Source organism: Peromyscus eremicus, chromosome X, assembly GCF_949786415.1.
Source record: "Peromyscus eremicus chromosome X, PerEre_H2_v1, whole genome shotgun sequence".
NCBI lineage: Eukaryota > Metazoa > Chordata > Mammalia > Rodentia > Cricetidae > Peromyscus > Peromyscus eremicus.
The window spans coordinates 34809309-34828888 of NC_081439.1; the positions used below are offsets into that span (position 1 = coordinate 34809309).

At 47.7% G+C, this 19580-nt stretch overlaps 1 protein-coding gene across 1 annotated transcript in view; it reads right to left on the bottom strand.

Annotated features, from left to right (window-relative positions):
• Positions 1-14278: 14278 nt before the first annotated feature.
• Positions 14279-19580, bottom strand: part of LOC131899765 (anomalous homeobox protein-like) — a 28212-nt gene continuing 22910 nt past the window's right edge. Inside the window, 3 exon segments of the mRNA XM_059251227.1 lie at positions 14279-14419; positions 14674-14758; positions 16621-16735. Coding sequence (XP_059107210.1) covers positions 14279-14419; positions 14674-14758; positions 16621-16735 — 341 coding nt within the window.

The window sequence follows — 19580 nt, forward strand, 5'->3', positions numbered from 1 at the left end:
TTAAAATCATATACATACTTGGAACAATAAATAAACTCGGCAAGTTGTTTTTCATATATACAGACATGCATATATAGATACAGATGTGTAGATATATGTATTATACCAATAATAATGAAATGAAAACAGTGTCTTAATTTAAGAAGAAATTAATTGGAGACATGTGAGTGGTTAAAGAGAGAAAAAGGAAGATAGGGAATGATGTAATTTCATTTTAATTAAAATAAAAATACGAAGTTACATCGTCCCTTTTCCTATTTTTAATTAATCCTGCCACCCTCTGAAAAACACAGTTCTGTGACTGATAACCATCTTTATTAGTGTACCTCCTTGCCTAGCCTAGTCATAAACTTGTGATTTTGGAGGCCACTTTCCCTGATCCAATTAAACAGTTTATTTACCGCGCTTACCTGGCTTACCTCAGATCACACAGATCACATACTCTCCCAATCTAAGAAAAGTCAGATTATTATATCAGACACATAACCAAAGAAAGAAATCCACCTGTCCAGATGAAACTGCCCAGGTAAAATTTAATAAAAGGGGGGGGGGGAGAGGTTGTGGAAAGAAAAAAAAAGATAGAAGGAAAGATAAAAACATATGATTGGCCTAACCAGTATGTCTCCTATCAAATGCACTAGTCTTAATGAAATGTTTTCTAATGAGAACTACCTACATAAAGCCTAGGACACAAAAAATAAAAGAAGAAGCATAAACTTTATCCAAGAAGGAAAAATACTTCATCAATCTCCAAGAAGATAACAAGAAATGGTCATGTGATGATCTTCCCCAAAATTCAAATACATACATGAATTATATAATGAATGTAATTGGGGATTTGAAATCTGAACTTAACAAAGAGATAAAACCATTAAAACAAACAAAATCTGAAATACAAATGGAAATTCAATGCTCCAATTAGAAAACTTAGGGGAAAGCATTACAAGTAAAATGAATCAACAGAAAAATCATACATCAGGATTCTTAAATAAAGAAGACATAGACAGAATAAACAAAGGGAAAAAAAACAAATTGAAAAAGCATAGGATAGCAGTATACATGAAATGTTGGATACACTCAAAGGCCAAATCTTTGAATTAAAGGCAAAGATGAAGGAGAAGTGGCCTGGTCAATGGCGTAGACCAAATCCTTAACAAGATGATAGAAGTAAACTTACCCAAACAGAGGAAAGACACATCCAGTAGACATCCAACCTAGATTAATGCACACAACAAAACTAACTGCTACAGTTGAAGGAAAAGAAAAATTTTTCCATGATCCAAACAACCTAACAAACTTCAATCCAGGAACAACAAAAGTCCCCATTTACAAAATATCAGAAGTGATACTTTGAAATGCAGAGAAGAATACACATAGCAAAAAGACTCTAGAAAGAAAACAAAGGAAGCTTTAATTTAGTGAATTTAGTGAAAAAAATAACAATAAGACAAACCATCAAAAATATCTCTACCTGTCTATCTATAATTTCTCTATCTATCTATCTATCTATCTATCTGTCTGTCTGTCTGTCTGTCTATCTATCTATCTATGTTCAGGAACATCAGGGAAGAGGAGGAGGAGGAATATAAAATCCAGAAGTGTGCTAGTAGATCCTTTCTCCTAGAAAAGCAAGCAACACCCTACATACATCAACAATCAAGGTACCTAAACACAGCCTGAAAAACAACATCAAAAGTCAAGCTATCACCAAATGGGAGAAATCTTATGGGGACCAAGAACCACAAGCAACTAAGGACTTCTGAGAGCAAGAGATCAGTGTTTTCCAGGGATCTGACCCCTAATTGATTATCCAGGACCAAGTGGTCAGCCTTGAAATCATACACATGTGTGGAACAATAAGTAGACTCAGAAGGGTGATTTTCATATATGTATGTTGTCACCATCTACAAACCTACAACATAGTTATTAATTGTTATACAAATTCTCATTTTCAGTAATAATTATTGACACAACTGGTGATTTGGTCTTTGTTTTCTCCTCTGAAATCAGCTAAACATTGGTGGTAACAAGGAAATAGACATAGGCATTCCAACAAGAAACAGCTGAATGTGTCTGTCTTGGATTAGGGTCATCACATGCTTACATTTCACATGCTATCACATGCCACAGATGCCTTGCAAGCTCAATGAACAACCAAAATCCCACAAGATTTCTGCTACTGAGCCTCACCCCTGGCAACAGTATCATATTTCAATGACAGTGATAGTGTTTCTGAATTCCAGTAACTTAGCTAGTAATCATAAATAGTATTTTCTCAAAAACTGGGTTGGATGACTTGTCTCTAGAAGTGACAAGGTCATAGTCTTGATATGCTCAGGCAAAGCTCAAGTAAAAAGCTCTATGACTGGGATGTAACTCAGTAGTAGAGAGCTTAGGAGGCACAAGGCCCTGGTTTTAAGCTCCAGAAAACAAAACCAAAACACCCCCCGACCCCAGCAACTTTATAAAGTGGAAGGGTACAGACAAAAACATCAAGTAAGGCCTGGAGAGAAGGATCAATGTTTAAGAACACTTGCTACACTTACAGAGGACCCACGATCAGTTCCAATACCCACATGGTGACTCAGAGCTGCCTATAACTACAGTTTAGGGGATCCAATGCCTTCTTCTGGACTCCATGGGCACAAGGCATGCCCATGGTGCACATACATACAGGTAAAACAGCCATAAACATAAAGTTAAATATAAATCTTAAAAAATTAAGCATTTAACCAGTCTTTTATATTTGTGATTTTAACAAATGTTGTCTACAGCCAGATATGATAGTGCATGTTTACAACCCTAGAACTTGGGAGACAGAGACAAGATGATCACAATTTTCTCTCAAAAAAACCCCAAGGGCTAGAGTTTTCTTGAAAACCCATGAAAGAGTATACTTGCCAGTATTTGCAAGGCCCTGGGTTCCATTGCCATCACGTGCGTGTGTGCGTGCGTGCATGTGCAGGCACCTGTGGAGGCCAGAAGAGGGCAATGAATTTCTTGGAGGTGGAGTGACAGGCGGATGTGAGCTTCCCACCATAGGTGCTGGGAATCAGACCTGGGTCCTCTGGAAGAGCAGCAAGCACCTTTGACTGATGACCCATCTCCCTAGCCTCTTGTTTTCTTGTTTGGTTTGAGTGACATCTTTGACAAGGTCTTATGTATCCCAAGGTGACCTCAGATTCAGTATGTGACTGAAGATTAGTTTGAACTCCTCATTCTTGTCTCCATCTCCCAAGTGTTGAGATTATGGATGTGCGCTGTCAAACCTGGTTTTAGGTGGTACTAGAGATGGAACTAGTGGCTTAGTGCATGCTGAACAAGCACTCTACCTGCTGAGCTACATGCCTAATCCCTGCTGCATAGTTTTAGCAGGTAGGACACCCAGATCCCTAGTGCAAGATGGTGTCTGGTAAGGCCTTGCTCCTGTCATTGTTTCTTCTTTACCAAGGTCTTAAATGGGAGCTCAGGTTTCCATTAGTGGTGTCAGTCCTGGGCTAAAGGTGAAGCCATGATGAGAGGCAAGAGGAGGCCTGTGAGTCACACTGCCCCTTAGGGCTTCTGGGTAGAAGGCAAGAAGCCATGGGGAAGCAAACTGGTCCGGAGAGTGCTGGGGGCCACAGATGCCTCTTAATCAAGTGTCTACTCTTATTAGGGGCCAGCCAGGTACTTGGCAGCAGAACCCAGAGTGGTCCTCTGAGGTGTTTCCCGGGTATGGAACACTGTCTGGTTACTTCTCTATTGCTGTGAAGATAAACCATGACCAAAATAACTTATAAAAGAATTTATTGGGGACTTACAGTTTCAAAATGTTAGAAGTCATGACCATCATGATAGGAAGAATGGAGGCAGGCAGGTATGGCACTGGAGCAGTTGGTGAGAGCTTACATCTTTAGACAAAACCACTAGACGGGGGTGGGGGGTGAGGGGCGAGTCTTTTGAAACGTCAAAGCCTACCTCTAGTGACACACCTCCTCCAACAAGGCCACATTTCCTAATTCTTCCCAAATAGTTTGCCAACTGGGGGCCAAGTATTGGAACATATGAGGCTATGGGGGCTGTTCTCATTCAGACCACCACAGATGTAGTAGGACTTTTCTGAGATCGCACAGCAGGAGCAAGCATGGGCAAGAGTGACAGCCAAACCTATCCTTTCATGGGATTCCTCTTCCAACCCCAGTCTGTGGCCCAGTGACCCTAGAGGTAGCCTAAATCTGAGGGTTCTTAGAAAGTTCGTAGAGACAGATCTGTGGGTCATCTGAAATAATGAGGAGTAGGAGTGACTTCAGAGTTCTTAAAGCAAAGGTGAGAGTTTTCTGGGATACCTCATTATTCTTGTCACGGCTGTGCCTGCCCCCACAGTCATGAGTCCTGCCACCCACCCATCCTCTTGACACACAGATCAGGACCTAAGACTGACCAACTGTCAGCTCCAAACCCCAGGGCTCCTCAGAAGCAATCACAAATGCGTACTGTGGCTCACAAGTCCCACACTCTATCCCTGCCTCCTCCCAGGCCTCACCTCCTCTTAGCCACAACACTTGCTCACTCTTCCAGCTGGAATGTTCTTCTGTGTGGATTCTTCCCTTGTTTAGCCCTCTTTCCAGATGTAAGCCTGCAGATGAGTACCTCCAGTCTTCATTCCTCTACCTAGCCTCATTTGCTTTGAAACATTTTTCTGTCTCACACACAGGGTCCACTCTGATCACTTGTCTAGAGTCAGTCCACTCCTCCAGTGGCTCTGCAGTCCCTGCCTGCTTACTGTACCACAACTCTTGGAATAGGCCCAGTTAGGCAGGTTCCCAGTACAGATGACTGAGTGGACAGAGCCAGATGATGTAAGGAGGACACAGTTACTTGGTGGTAGTGGCTAGCCTTCTCCAGACCAGATGGCCCTAAGAAACAGCTGAAGGACCTCTGACTCCAGTGTTCTTGTACCAGGCAGTGGACACCAATGCAAACTGTCTTTGTTCTGTCACTGTCTTCTAGTTCCCATGGAAGAACTACAAGTCAACCATCGAGGATGATATGAAGAAACTGATTATCATGGATAACCAGGAGCCAGAGTAGGAATGGGATATGGGGGTGCAGGGCTAGTGGCCTAGGGCCATTTCAACAGGAGGTGATGCTCTCTGCCATGTCTCCTGACCCTGTTGGGGCAAGTGAATGAGGATCTACTTCTTAATCCCAGACAGAACCAGGACTTAAGAAAGCAGGGGAAGGCTCCTGTGTGTCTGGGTCTCACGTCTTTCTCTCAGAGTCCTGCTGTCAGATCACAGAAACCATGTGCAGGATGGGTTCCCAGCAGCAACTCAGGCTCTTGTTCCCCAAAGGCAAAGGCAGGGTGATACCAAATCACCAGGTACTATGGTCTCTCCGTTGCCCCTGTCTATCCCTTGTTGTCTTGAAGGCAGTCTATGGAAATCAAGGCAGCCCTTCACTGAGCATTGTGGCACACACAAGTATTCCCAGTTCTCAGGAAGCTGTCCTGGGAGATCAAATGTTCCAGACTCGGATAGGCTACATGGCTAGCCGAGATAATATCTGAAAAAGAGGTTAAGAGCACTGGCTGCTGTTCCAGAGGTCCTGAGTTCAATTCCTAGCAACCACATGGTGGCTGACAACCATCTAGGATGAGATCTGGTGCCCTCTTCTGGCATGTAGGCACACATGCCGGAACACTGCATACATAATAAATAATTTTTTTTTAAAAAAGAAGCCATGTATAGCTTAGTGGTCAAGTGCTTATATAATTCTACAGATGGAGGCTAGGATCAGAAGTCATGGGCCATAAGTCAGGGGCAGGGAGCCCTTGGGAAGTTTAGTGCTTTGCCTGGCAAGGGAACGGAAATGGATGCTGGGTAACAAGAACTTACCTAGAAGGCCCTGAAGACAGAGACAAGAAGCCCAGCTTGACGATCCCTTCTCCCACCCTGTCTTGGCAGCAGTCCTCCCAGAAGAGCCTGTAGCAGACACTGTCAGGTGAGAGCCTGTGCAGCAAGCACCAGGAGCCCAGCTTTGCCAGCCCTGCCAGCCTGGAGCCTGGACTCCCCAGGGATGTGCTGTTCCCCAGCACCCGTGCCTTCACCTCCAATACACTGCTTGTCCACGGCCACCACCAGCACCCCTACCCACCCAGCAGGGCACCCAGCACCATTCCAGCTATCGCCAATGGCTCTCCAGAGAAGAAACTTGAGCCTGGGCACCCTGAGGCTGCAGGTCTTCCAGGGCTGGCAAGTGGGCAGCACTGCAGGGAGTCCCCTTTGGAGGGTCGTGTGAAGGAAGGAAGGGTGCACAGGACCTCTAGGGGACCTTATGGATCAAGTTGCTGGCTAAACACTGAGTCACCTGAGACCACAGAAACTCAGCTTCCCTGTGGGCAGGTGCTCACATCAGCAGTTCCACAGCTCCTCTGTCCTACCAGCCTCCCTGCTCTTACCTAATCATCCCATTTTAGAACATTTATGACTTCCCCAAATGTGACAGGTTTAGTGGGTTTCCTGGGTGAGACTTATCCTCCCCTTTATTTCTTCTAGCAAGTATTTACTGAATGTGGCTTGTCAGTGGGGCACTGGTACACCATCTCCTGCCAGCATGCTGACACACGTCTGTCTGTAATTGAGGGTAGGAGGATCATGAGGTTGAGGGCAGCCTGGAATCCTAGCAAGACCTACCTCATCTGAAAAAGAAAATGACAAAGCAGCCGAGGCTGCATCGATGCACTATGTGACCCTTCCTCTCATACCCTGACAGGCAGTAGACCCAACTACACCATGGTCACTGTGTGCAAACCGCACCCAGACACACTGGAGGGTTGTTTGTTGGGTTGATGATTTGAGACAGATTCACTGTGTAGCTCTTCTGACCTGGAACTCACTATATAGACCAAGCTGGCATGGGACACACAGGGATCCACCTGCCTCACCTTCCTGAGTGCAGCATGCTAGGATTTTAAGCAGGAGCTGTGCGTGCCTCCTTCCTACCCTCTGTACCCCTCCTGGTAGATGTGGCAAGTGACTTCACCGCTGCATTGACAAGCGTGCTGCTTGACCTTTAGGGTGTTAGGAAGTGTATGGCACACTTGATTTCTAAAACCCAGACACATCTTGAGTTCCGATGTGTCATGTGCCAAGGACTAGCTAAGGATCATGTCCCCAAATCATCTAGATATGAAGCAGTCTGTATCTTTTGGGGGGGGGGTGAGAGAAAGGAGACACTGGAAATCATCTCACCACTTAAATTCCACCCGCCAAGAATGGGGAATGGGGGGGCGGTGCACACCTGTGACTGCAGCACTTTGTTTTTTGTTGTTGTTATTTATTCTGTGTTTTTCACATCATGTATCTTAATCCCGTTCATTCCCCATCCTTTGCATCAACCCTCTGCCCCTACATTGCCCCCCCAAAAGAACATAATTCAAGAGAAAAAAAGGAAGAAAATAAAATGAAGAAAATAAAAAAGGGAAGGAATTAAAAATCTCGTCGTGGGAAGCTGCACTGGGACCCAACAAGACACACCGTACACCCCTTTGTCCATACGTCTCTTCTTGCAAGGAGTCATTGGTCTGGTTCGAGGGCCCTGCTATCCACTACACATTTGATGTTGGGCCCCCACTAGGACTCTTCTTGGACTTCCTGCTGTCACTCTGTGTTGTGGAGATCCTGCAGCTTTGGGTCTGCGGGTCAGGTCCCTTCACTTGCTCCAGCAGATCATAGATGGCGTGGATGTTGGGGCAGGCCAAGTCACAACCCTGGGTCTGGGCCTGGGCAGCTATAGGGTTGGTCTGCCAATGGGAAATGGGGACAGCTATCCCATGTTCACAATTTTGGGCCTGGCTCACCTACACCTGCATTAACAGTGTTGGCTCTATTGTGCTGCCCTGGCAAGGTACAGGGCCTGCTCTCCCGACTGTTGCAGCTGGTGAGGGTCAAGGATGCCTCTCCTACTTTTTTTTAATTTTTTTTTTATTCATTTTACATACCAACCATGGATCCCTCTCTAATCCCTCCTCCTTCTCCCAGCCCCCAGCCTCCCCTCCTCCAAAAGGGTAAGGCCTCCCATGGGGAATCAGCAAAGCCTGGTACATTCAGTTGAGGCAGGACCAAACCCCTCCCTGCTGCATCAAGGGTGAGCAAGGCATCCCACCATAGGTAATGGGCTCCAGAAAGCCAGCTCATGCACCAGGGATAGATACTGATCCCACTGCCAGGGGCCTCTCAAACAAACCAAGCTACACAACTGTCTCCTGTATGCTGAGGGCCTAGTCCAGTCCCATGCAGGTTTCACAGCTGTCGGTCTAAAGTTTGTGAGTACCCACTAGCTTAGTTCAGTTGTCTCTGTGGATTTTCCCAGGATAATCTTGACTCCCCTTGCTCATATAACCCTTCTTCCCTCTCTTTGACTGGACTCCCGGAGCTCAGCCTGGTGCTTGGCTGTGGATCTCTGCATCTGCTTCCATCAGTTACTGAATGAAGGCTCTAGGATGACAGTAAGAGTATTTACCAATCTGATTATCAGGGTGGTTCTCCCACTCTTAGGACCACAGGGCCATCACCCCACCAGCTTCCGGCATTGATGGGCATAGGTGGGAGCACAGTGGAGGGCACTTCTCCCCCTCCCCTGTCGCCACAAGACAGACAGGAAATGGGGGACCTCAGCACTTTGAAGGTGAATGCAGGAAGTCCTGGAGTTCAAGGTCAGCCTCAGCTGCACAGTGAATTTGAAGCCGTCTTGGTCTAAAGCAATTCTGACTCAAAAAAAGGCAAGCAATAATGTTCAACCTTATCATTGCTACCCCGCTGCCTTCCCATGTGTGTCCCTACCTTGGGATCTGAGGCTTTAGCCCCAGAGCCCTTCTTCAGTCCCATTCCTCAGAGCACCCCACCTGTAACTGTGCTCTTTAGATCCTCGTTCAGGCAACCCAGCCTCTTCTTGAGGCCTGACTTGGTTACTGCCCTGTCTTGGATGTTTCCCCATGCTCCGGGCTGATCTCTCTGCCCACCTGACACTCAGAGGGCCCCTGCCTTCCCTGAGGGCTGGTACAGAAGCCATGCCTCCATGTTTCCTAAGACCATCCCTGTATCCTGCCTCTCCTTTCAGCTGCTCCTAGCTGGGGCCTGGTGCACAGGACATCCCCAACACAGAGCCCCAAAACAAGCCAAGAGAGTAATGTGCACGTAGGTCCAGAGAAAGGCACATTTGAGCTCATTCCTCCATCTCTGCCACAATCTCTCCATCTGAGCCCAGCTTCCATTCCCTCAACATGTCAAACCTACAGACTCGGGGTTCCCACATTCCATCAATGCCTGACCACTCTGCCCTATTTCCCTGATATAACTCCATACACTCTGGCCTCCTACACCTCAAGACTAGGAATATCCTATGGATAAGACACAGGTAGCCTCTGTATTCAGGCTTCCACCTTTCAGACACACATCTCAAAATACCAGGGATGATGGGTTTTTGCTTTGAAAATAAATTTGGAGTTATTCCAAAGCCTTTGATAGACCCTTAAGTCCTGACAAGATCTGTCATGGGATAGTAAGGACATACATTCTGTAGCATGGCTGTGGGGACAGCCAGACAAGCCTGTCTGCACATCCTGGTTGTAGCCTGCACACATCTTCAGGAGGGACCATGACACTTGAGGTGAAAGAACAATGTCCTCAAGCTCAGCCACCTCCATGTACCCCTTTCTCATGTAGTTACCATCTCAACCTTGGAGCTCTCACTGTTTAAAGGACAGGACCAGCCCCTATGGTGGACAACTACCATGATCTGGGGGTGATCTGCTTGCTACTGGACATGGCTACTGACCTTGAGTTGTCCATCTAGCTGAATGCTGCCAAGGTCTATGAAGGTAGGAGCTTGAGGTCAACGTGAGTGACCACATGCCTCAAGAAATGCAAAGAAGCCAAGTGTGGTGACTCTTACAATCCCAGCATTCCACAGGCTGCTGCAGGAGGATATTTGCCAGTTCAAAGCCATCCTGGGCTACAAAGAGAGTCCTTGCCTGAAAGAGGGTTTCAGCTGGGGTAGGAGGGAGAGGGCATGTTATGGAGACAGGAGGGCAGGTTTACCGGAAGAGATGACAAGAAGAAGCTAAGGCCTGCCTGCCCCACCCGGAAGAAACCAATCCACCACTCCTCTCCATGGCAGGACAAAGAGCTGTCTGACTCTTCTATGTTACCCAGTTCCAAGCACGGAGAGCCCTCCCTCACACAGTCTTCTCCAAGGCAACTGAGCCTGGAGTGGGAGCCCTGGAATCGAGGAACTACCCCTACCATGACATGAGTTTCCATGCAAACACTGTGCTCTGCCACTCCAGGGCCCAAAGGGGAGCACATCTGCACAAAGAAGGAGAAGATGGGTGCTGCAGGATACCCCTTAGCTCTTAGGGGAGGAGGTCCTGGTGGCTAGAGTTGCTGTTATACCGGCAATGTCCTGGGGAGCAGCTATGGCCCTAACCTCACAGATGGTCCAGCACATCTGGAACAACAGATCCATTCTCTTACTCCCAATTTTGAGCCATGCTCCTGAGCACCCCCAGCCTCCTAGCTCTGTGTTTCCCATCTCCAACTGTCTGTTCCTTAGTCCCCTCCTCAGTGGATCCTCCCGTGATGCAGACTGGCCCCTGATGATCATTTTACAGTCTCTACACTGCTGGGCATATACAGACCATGTCAGCACCCCATGGATGCTAAGACAAAGCTCATCCTCAGGAGGCTCTGTGAGGAGGAAGGACAAGGAGATAGAGTCCACTTTTTTCATCTCACCCCTGGCTCCTCTAGTTCAAGAGGCCTTGGGGACCTGTGGCCATTGTGGCCACTCCTAGATTTTACTGTCCCACCTCCCAGTGTACCCGAAGCTCCCTCAGATGAGGAAAGGGAGGGGAGGCAAAGAGGGAAAGAGCCAGGAGGTTCCAGCAGCCTCACCTCAGCCCTTTCCTAAACCCTTCCAAGTATAAGAGCCAGGTGCATCTCCTTAGCCTCAGCTCCATGCAAGGAGGTGTCACCTGCTTCCAAAACACCAAGCAGGCCTGGGACAGGGAAACTCTCCACAGCTAGAACCCAGGAAGTGGATCCCAACCCCAAAAGTTGGCAGGGCTTGCCCTGTGCCTCTGAGGTCCACATGCAGCCCTATTCTTAGGACTCAGCTGTATGGGGCTATGATAGTGGGAGGGGCCCGGGAGGCCCTGCATGAGAATGACTGAGTGAAAAAAAGTCCCTCTGTTCACTCACTCCCTGATGATCCAGGACTCCTCTGTCCCCAGTGTGCTGGCTACATGGACATCACCCTCTGAGTCACCCTTCCACACAGCAGCCAGGAGCACTTTCACGGAACTTACAGTATTTTCCTGGAGCCCCCAGAATGGTCATCGACACCTAGCATCCAGATCCACTCCTTGAGAGAAAAACCCTATTTGTACAGTTCAGACTGTTTATACAGTCATTTGCTTTCTGCTCCTCCCCAGCAGCTACATCACTCACAGAGCAGTCCCCAGAGTTGTTGAGCCAGTAAGGGACAGCTAGTGTGGGTCTACAATGCTCAGGAGGAAAACATAAATGCTTTGTTCCCCCTCTTTAAAAACAAAAGGAAACTTATAAATATGTGTGTGCGTGTGTACACATACTTCATGCAGAGTTGTGCTAGAATGAGTTTGAATGGCCAGTCTGTGGCTTCCCCAACTCCAGCATCAATCCATGTCCCCACGGGTTGACGCTCAGTGTGGTACCCAGAGAGAGATGGGGGCAGTGGTCAGGGAGCATTGGGCAGCACGGATTGTACACAGAACGTTGGATGGTCGGTCCAACCCTCAGCCCCGGACCCTTTCGACTTCCCTTTGGGCCCAGGATCTCTCCAGAAAGGTTCTGAGACTGAACAAAATGGAAGTGCCAGACTGGAGAGCAGGGCTGGAGAAAAGGCTACTCGGGATCCCTGTCCCGGCTTGTGAAGCAACAGCCAAATGATCTCTTTCCTCCTTCAGTTGCTATGGTCATGGCTTCTCATCACAGCACTAGTAACCCTAGCTAGAGCAGGGGTATATAAGATAGTCTCCTTCACAGTTTTCTTGAGGAAACTTGTCTTACCACACATGAATCCAAACCAATTCAAGTTGGATGGCCGCTCCTTAGCCCTGCACTCAGATGTAAGTTGGAATGTGTCTGAGTGGAACACGTGCAAGTTTAATGTTTGTTAGGGAAGAAGTATATTCCACTGTTCAGAAGGGTCCATGTGCAGCTCAGTGCAGGTGAGGATCCCAAGTTACTAGGTTGGTTGGTATGTATTCAGAGTACATGGAGCTAAGGTTCTGAGGCTGTCAGTGAAATATGATAAATCTGTGTGTGTGTGTGTGTATGTGTGTGTGTGTGGTGTGTGTGTGTGTGTGTGTGTGTAAAAGAGTCTTGGGTCACTCAACTCTTTTCTGTGCTTGCTTGCCTTAAAATTGCTCAAAGTTTCAGAGGAAACAAGAATTCTTTCGACAATGATAGGACAAACACCATTCACGGGAAAGTTTGGCAAAGAAACTTCTTTCCTTTGGCTTGTGCCCTGAGAACCTGAGCGAATCCGAAGTTGAATGTAATCAGATCATGAGTTTGATAGAGAAAATGTCAAGATGGAAAGGCATCAGGCTGGTGCTGAGAAACCAGCTGTAATTGTCAGAGATCAACATCACTAAAGAGAAACCTCCTGTGCTGGGCTGGGACATTATTCTGAGGGCAACCCACTGGAGGCTCCACCCTGTGATGGTCCAAATGCATTTGAAAGAAGAAAACCGAAACCTAAGGATTCCCTGAATCTCTAAGTCAACTGCCCAGGAAAGTGTTTCCCCAGGGCCAGGACACAGAAGCTGATGCTCCCATGGTCCATGGGAGTTGGGAGCAGAACTCAGCATCGTCTCTGTGTGGTGCTGGTTCTGCAAGCATGGAAGATGCAAGATTAGGGATTCAGGAAGGCCTGCTCCATGTTTTGAGAGAGCAGCTCGGGCCAAGCAATGTGTGGCAGTGCTGGAACTGCCATGAGAATGCCCTGAGAGGACATCGTGTAAGGCCACAGGAAGAGGAACAAACACACTGGGGATCATAGCTTGATGCACATAGCAAAAGTCCTAGGCCGAGGACAGGGGGAGCCTCCTGTGGCACAGGGGTCACTGCCCCCTACATGCCCCTTCATCTAGTAGAGTCAGGCCGGTAAGGGGGTCTACAGACCCATTCCTGCTGCGGCCATCAGACAAGTGGTTACTGGCAATAGATCCTCTGACTTGGGCTTCTGATAGGCCATTGTCAGGGTCTGCCTCCCCTTCCAGAACTGGGGATTGCCTAGTGCCCAGTTGAGAAGGACTGACATTAGGACTTGGAGCCAAAGTTCAGGTCGCATTCATAAGCTCCTCGGGCCCATACATGGCTTCCACTCTGCAACAGACACCTGAGTGTGCAGGTGAGCAGAGGGTTATCAGATGCCCAGAATCCACAGCAAATCACACAGATAGTCGCAGCTCACCAAGAAATGCACCTTCCAGGAATTTACAAGGAAGAAATAAACAACCGAAGCCGAAGGAACAAAGGACAGAGGAGAGGGACGCCCACCAAATGGTGCTTATGAACTAGCTGAGGAAAACAGTCACATCTAGAGGAGAGGGTGTTTAGGGAACAGTTACCACCTCCCCACTGTGAATTCTGCTCTGGGACCACAGAGCTGGTGTGTTAATCTCCTTGCATCCATACAAACATATGTCGGGGCAGTGTAAAGTTTGATACAAAAACATGAATTTAGTTTAATAAACCTTTCTTTCTGAAACAAATGCTGGGGGGCAAGGAAACACAGTCTGCTGTACCCTATCTGGCCATCTCCAGTCAACACTTTGCTGGTCAACATTCTAGGAGTGGGGGGGGGGGTCCCATGAACAAAGGGATGGCTTGTCACTCTCCATACTCACTCAAAAGATAATGAGTGGAAGAAGGAGGCTCTGTGTACAAGGGATAGGAAGGCTCAACAGTGGAACATTCTTCTGTGATCTAGTGAGCCATCCTTCTGTGATCTAGTGAGTCCTCCTTCCCAGCTCGTGCCGGGAAGGGGAGTGGGGGGAGGGGAGCTAAAAGCAACTTTTATCACTGTCTGCCTGGAGCCGACCCACATTGGACTTATGATACCACAAACATTTCTCAAAAACTTTGCCAAGACAGAGAATTACCATCCAAACTGCTCAAACAGTGAGTGTGGTATGACAAGAAGCTCTTTGGGGCTTCCTTGCCGACTCTCTTGGGGATTTCTTGGAGCATCAATTTTTATTCGGGATGGTTCCATGTGCTGATCCGATCTCCACATGGGCTATGTGACCCACGCTGCCCTCAGAAAACTCAAGGAGCATCATGGCTCTCCAGAAAGCATTCCATGAGGCCTGGCCATCGGGCCATTGCATCTGGAAAAAAAAAAACAGAACCACGTTACATATAGAGGCACATTCTGCCAGGCTTTGGGACACCTGCCTCCCACCTGCATGCCTCCTGGCCCCATCAGACCTTTACTAGACTTAGGAGAGGGATCTGCCCCTAACACCCCTGGCCAAGTTCTTGTGAATATAATAACATCCACCCACAACTCATTCTGCTCCTCATGGGCCACCCAAAAGCACTTGCTCTAAACAGAAATCATGCAAACCCCATAAGACATCACCTGGCTGGAAGGCATGTGCTGGCTCTGCTCCGTGACAGACTCAGGAGCTGGCATGCCAGAGGAGGCTGGCATCACCTCCAGAGAACTGAAAGTGAAGAGCCCTATCTTACGCAATTCTACTTCTTACATCAGAACAGGCTCTGGCTCAAGGGGACCCTGGGTGGTGTGATCCCCACAGTCCTAAATCTGTACATCACAGCCGTTCTGAGAGACTGATGGAAATGTGACTAGTTCTGACAAAGCACTGTGTGCAGAGTTAGCCAGGAGGGAAACATCGTAACACCAGTAGCCTCATACAGCAGGTCACAGGGAACAACTGGAGAGGGCGTCACTGGTACTAACCCAGCCCTGGCAGGACACATGTCACAGTGGATACACTAAGCACAAGACACCAGAGCAAAGCAAAAAATAAAAACTAAAACTTGGAAAACCAAAGGCTGGGCACGGAGCCTATGTCTACAATCACAGCCTTCCACAGGCTCAGGCAGAAGGACAGCTGGGATTTAGAAGCAGCCAGATTTATACAAAGACCTTATGTTATTTACCAAAACAAACAAACAAAAAACCACAAATCATAGGGCACAGTATCTGTTTCTATTTACATGGAATCCTACAGAATTCTAATGGGGTCATTTCCTCTGAGTTGAAGCATTCCCTCCGGGAAGAAGGAGGGAGGTGGATGAGACCCGGGAATGAAACAAGGGCATGTCTAGTCAAGCTGAAACTTTTAAGATTCACAAAGGTCCCTCCCCGAGGTTATAGAAGCAGCAAGTGATTGCTGAAGGCAGGGGTTCTGACCAGTCAAGCTGCCTGGAGGAGACTCCCTCTCTGGTGAGCTAAGCTGCCTAGAGAGGATGCTGCACTTGTCAAATTGCTTGCAAGAGAGTTCCAGGGTTCCAGCTTTCCTGAGGCATCACTCACGCTGGGGTGGGTTTTGGTGAAGCCCAATTGCCTTTGGTCATGCCTCCTGTGTAGCCAACTCCTTACCTACACCACAGTCAACTCACCCATTCACCGAGATGGACATTTCACGGTTCTTTGTCATCTGTTCCCTACCTGGGGTGAGTAGGCATTTATTCCTATCACCCCCAGGCAGAGTGTCACCCTCAGCAATGCAGCTAATCATTACAGAACAGAAGCACAACCCTAGTCCTGGAGTATCACAGAGCTGGTGGGTGAGACGAGGAAGGCTCCATCATGACCTGGAAACATGGCCTTGGTTTCCCTGAGTATAGGCAGGACAGGTGTCCACGGAAATAGGAGGAGCATGAGCGATTCCCTCTCCACCACAAGACCCTAGACAACACTTCCAACTCCTGGAGCTCTCCCCCAATTTGGAGATTTTTGACATCTTTTCTCCACCAGAAGACCTCAGACCACTCCATACACTGCCCCTGGCTGCAATCTCTTGAAAACCTTGGGCATCGTCTCTTAATCACAGAGGCCTGGACCACACTGGACAGTATGCATCTTTGTGTCCAAAATCCCTTGCAACGCTGGGCATTATCTGCCTACCACAGGACACTCTACTGCACCATACACCCAAGTCTCTGCAGTCTTCCCAGAAGCCCTGATTGTCTATCTTAACAGTCCACGCCTTGACCTCTCTTAGGCTTTGCAAGCCCTTTCAAAACAACAATTTGGAACATTAAAAGGTAAAACCATTATGCTTCTAAGAATCCAACAGCCTTTGTCTATGGAACAAATATGAAGAGGGTTGTTAAGCCAAGAGACATCCGGCCACTGACAAGCCTGCAGACTATCAGAGGTGTAGGATGCCCACGGATGTGCTTTTGTTTGGGGTGTTCCTTTGTTGAGGAGTGTTAAGGTTTCCAGAAACACACATAAGGAAAGATACGGAACTACAAACTCTGAGAGAGTGAGTCTGCAAAGTATGCCCTAGCCTGCCTTGTGATCCACAGAAAGCCCAGGATTCTTCAGGCTTACCTGTGGGGATGATGAATTTTACAGCCCGCCGTGGAAGCTGCCTGCCCACTTCTTGGTCCTGGACTCTCCTCTTGGCATAAGCTCCGAGAGTGACTACCACACAGGCCAGTAGATCCTGCAGATAAAGAAATTCCACAAACCACAGGTGAAAGGAAGGCACACAGCACACGGGTGGCACAGCCACTCTCTCCAGGACACAGTGGACTGTAACAAACAAACAAACAAACAAAAAAACAACAGTTCCCCATCCCTGGGACTCAGCCTCCCACTCAGGAAAAGGAAGGACAGATCCACCACCTCTATGACCTATCAGACCTCCAGAGCCAAAGTGAAACTCCATTTCTGTTAAGACTAACTAGGCCAGGCTTTGCCACTGTGGGCTTCACACCAGTCTGATGCCAGAGTCTCAGTCTGTCACATGCAGGCAGCCCCAGTTGGTCAGGACATGCAACTTGCACTTCGGGCTTTTGTGCTTAGGGCTTCAGCCACAGGCCTGCTTCAGTTATCTCAGGTTTCACTGAGAGTTTCTTGATGTGAACGCTTTTACTCCCTCACCCTCACCTTTGTCCTTCACTCTATCTTGGTCAGAGAGCAACTTGGAAGATCTTTGACCGCCCCCTCCCCATTGGAAACAGAATCTTTTCTCACACAGTAGATCCTGCTTACAGTTTCCCCTCCCTCCACTCCTCCCCATCGATTCCCATCTCCCCTTCGATCCAAATCCATTCCCTTTCTGTCCCTCACTAGAAATAGACAGGCTTCTAGGAGATATCAACCAGACGTGACACAATACAATACGATAAGACAAAGCGAGAACCATCACATCCAAGTCGGACATGGCAAGCCAACAGAAGGAAAAGAGTCCTAAGAGCAGGCACCAGTGCCAGAGACCCACTGGTTCACGGATTCAAGAGTCCTATGAAAATACTAAACGGAAAGCTGTAATATATAGACTGAGGACCCGGTGCACACCCATAAGCTCTGTCCTTGCTGCTTTGGTCTCTGTGAGTTCCTATGAGCTTTGCTCAGTTGATGAAGAGGGCCTTGTTTTCTTGGATTCCACCATCGCCTCTGGCTCTTACATAGTTTCATCCTCTTCCTCCCTGAGGTTCCCTGAGCTCTGAGGGGAGGGATTTAATAGGGACATCTTATTTAGAGCTGTGTGTTCCAAGTTCTCTCTCTCTCTCTCTCTCTCTCTCTCTCTCTCTCTCTCTCTCTCTCTCTCTGTCATGTCTGGCCGTGGGTCTTTGTATTTCTTCCCATCAGCTGCAGGCAAAAGATTCCTTGAGGGCAGCTGAATAAGGCATTAGATCCTTGACTCTTAAAGATGAGCTAGTGGATTTGGTCATAATTGTGTGTGCAACAAGAAGGAGAAAAGCCTGAAAGGCAGGCTTCAGGTTGCCCTGAAGCCATGGGGTAGTACAGCCAGCACCAATAGAGCCTGGCCTCAAGCCAGAACAAGAGGCCTGGGGCAAGGCATGCTCTAGTCTCCTGCCTGAGCACCAGAATGCCACTAGCTGCCCACAACCTTCCAAAGTCAAAGAGCCCATTGTCACTGTGGTGATATATTGTAGACCCTAATAAACTTGCCTAAGGATCAGAGGACAGAGCCAGCCGCTACATTCAACATAGAGGTCAGGCAGTGGTGTCACACACCTTTAATACCAGCACTTGAGAGCTCATGCCTTTTCTTGGGAAGCACACACATCTTTAATCGCAGGAAGTAATACGGCCGGGCAGAGAAAGGTGTATTAGGCGTGAGGAAACAAGAACTCTCTCTTTAGACTGAGGATTTATTACATAGAGGTAAGAACTAGTGGCTGGCTGTTCTGCTTCTTTGATCTTTCAGCTTTCACTCTGATATCTGGCTATTGGGTTTTTTTTATTAAAAGACTATGTAAGAATCTAACAACATCTGGCCATGTCATATGTGCTTCGAACTCTGTTTCTGCTCTCTTCTCATTCCTGAAGAATTTGAAATACTCCATTCTTAATAAAGGGAGTGAAGCTGCTGGGCCAATGTTGACACTCCCCAACACACACAGACAGACAGACAGACACACACACACACACACACACACACACACACACACACACAGAGCAAGAGAGCAAGAGCGAGAGCGAGAGAGAGAGAGAAAGAGAGAGAGAGCTAGAGAGAGGGAGAAGGAGAGGGAGAGAGAAAGACAGGGGTAGGGGGAGAACGACAGAGGGAGAGGAGGAGTAAGAGAGGGGGTGGAGGTAAATATGTGGCCCTTGTGGTGCTTTAAATGAGAAAGTCTCCCAGAGCCCAGGTATTTGAGAATTTACCATTTGGTGGTGCTTTTGCAAGGGCTGGGGTTCGGGGGGTTACGGAATCTTTAGGTGGCAGAGGCTTGCTGGAGGAAGTGTATTCCTGTGGGTGGGCTTTCAGAGTATATAGCCTTGGCCAATTGCTAGTCCACCTTCCACGAGCCCTGCATGCAGGCAGAAACGTGATCAGCCACTTCTTGCTCTGACAGGGAGGACATGAGCTGAAATGCAAGGAGCATTGGTACCAACTGGGCTGGGCAGGGGAGAGGAGGTAATGTAGGCTTTAGGATGCATGTTCAACCCCAGACCTGGGGAGCACTCATCTGCCTGGAAACTGGAGAAAGCAAGCTCCCAGAAGTGAGTTTTCAAATGACATGCTTGAAATACTGGATGGTATTGAGAACATGAAAAAAATTAGGCAATATAGGTTTCTTTTTAAAATGAGGCAACTAGAAACTGCAAGAAATAAAAAGATGCATTATGTTCACAGAATATTAAGCAATGTAGGCCTTGGAGGAAGTGGGAATGGGGGGTGTGTTGTGGGGAAAGGCTTGGGGGCAGGAGGAGGGAGGACAGGGGAATCTGTGTTTGGTATATAAAATGAATAGAAAATTTCTTAATAAAAATATATATGAACATTTAAAAAAAAAGAAATGCAGGCAGGCAAACAC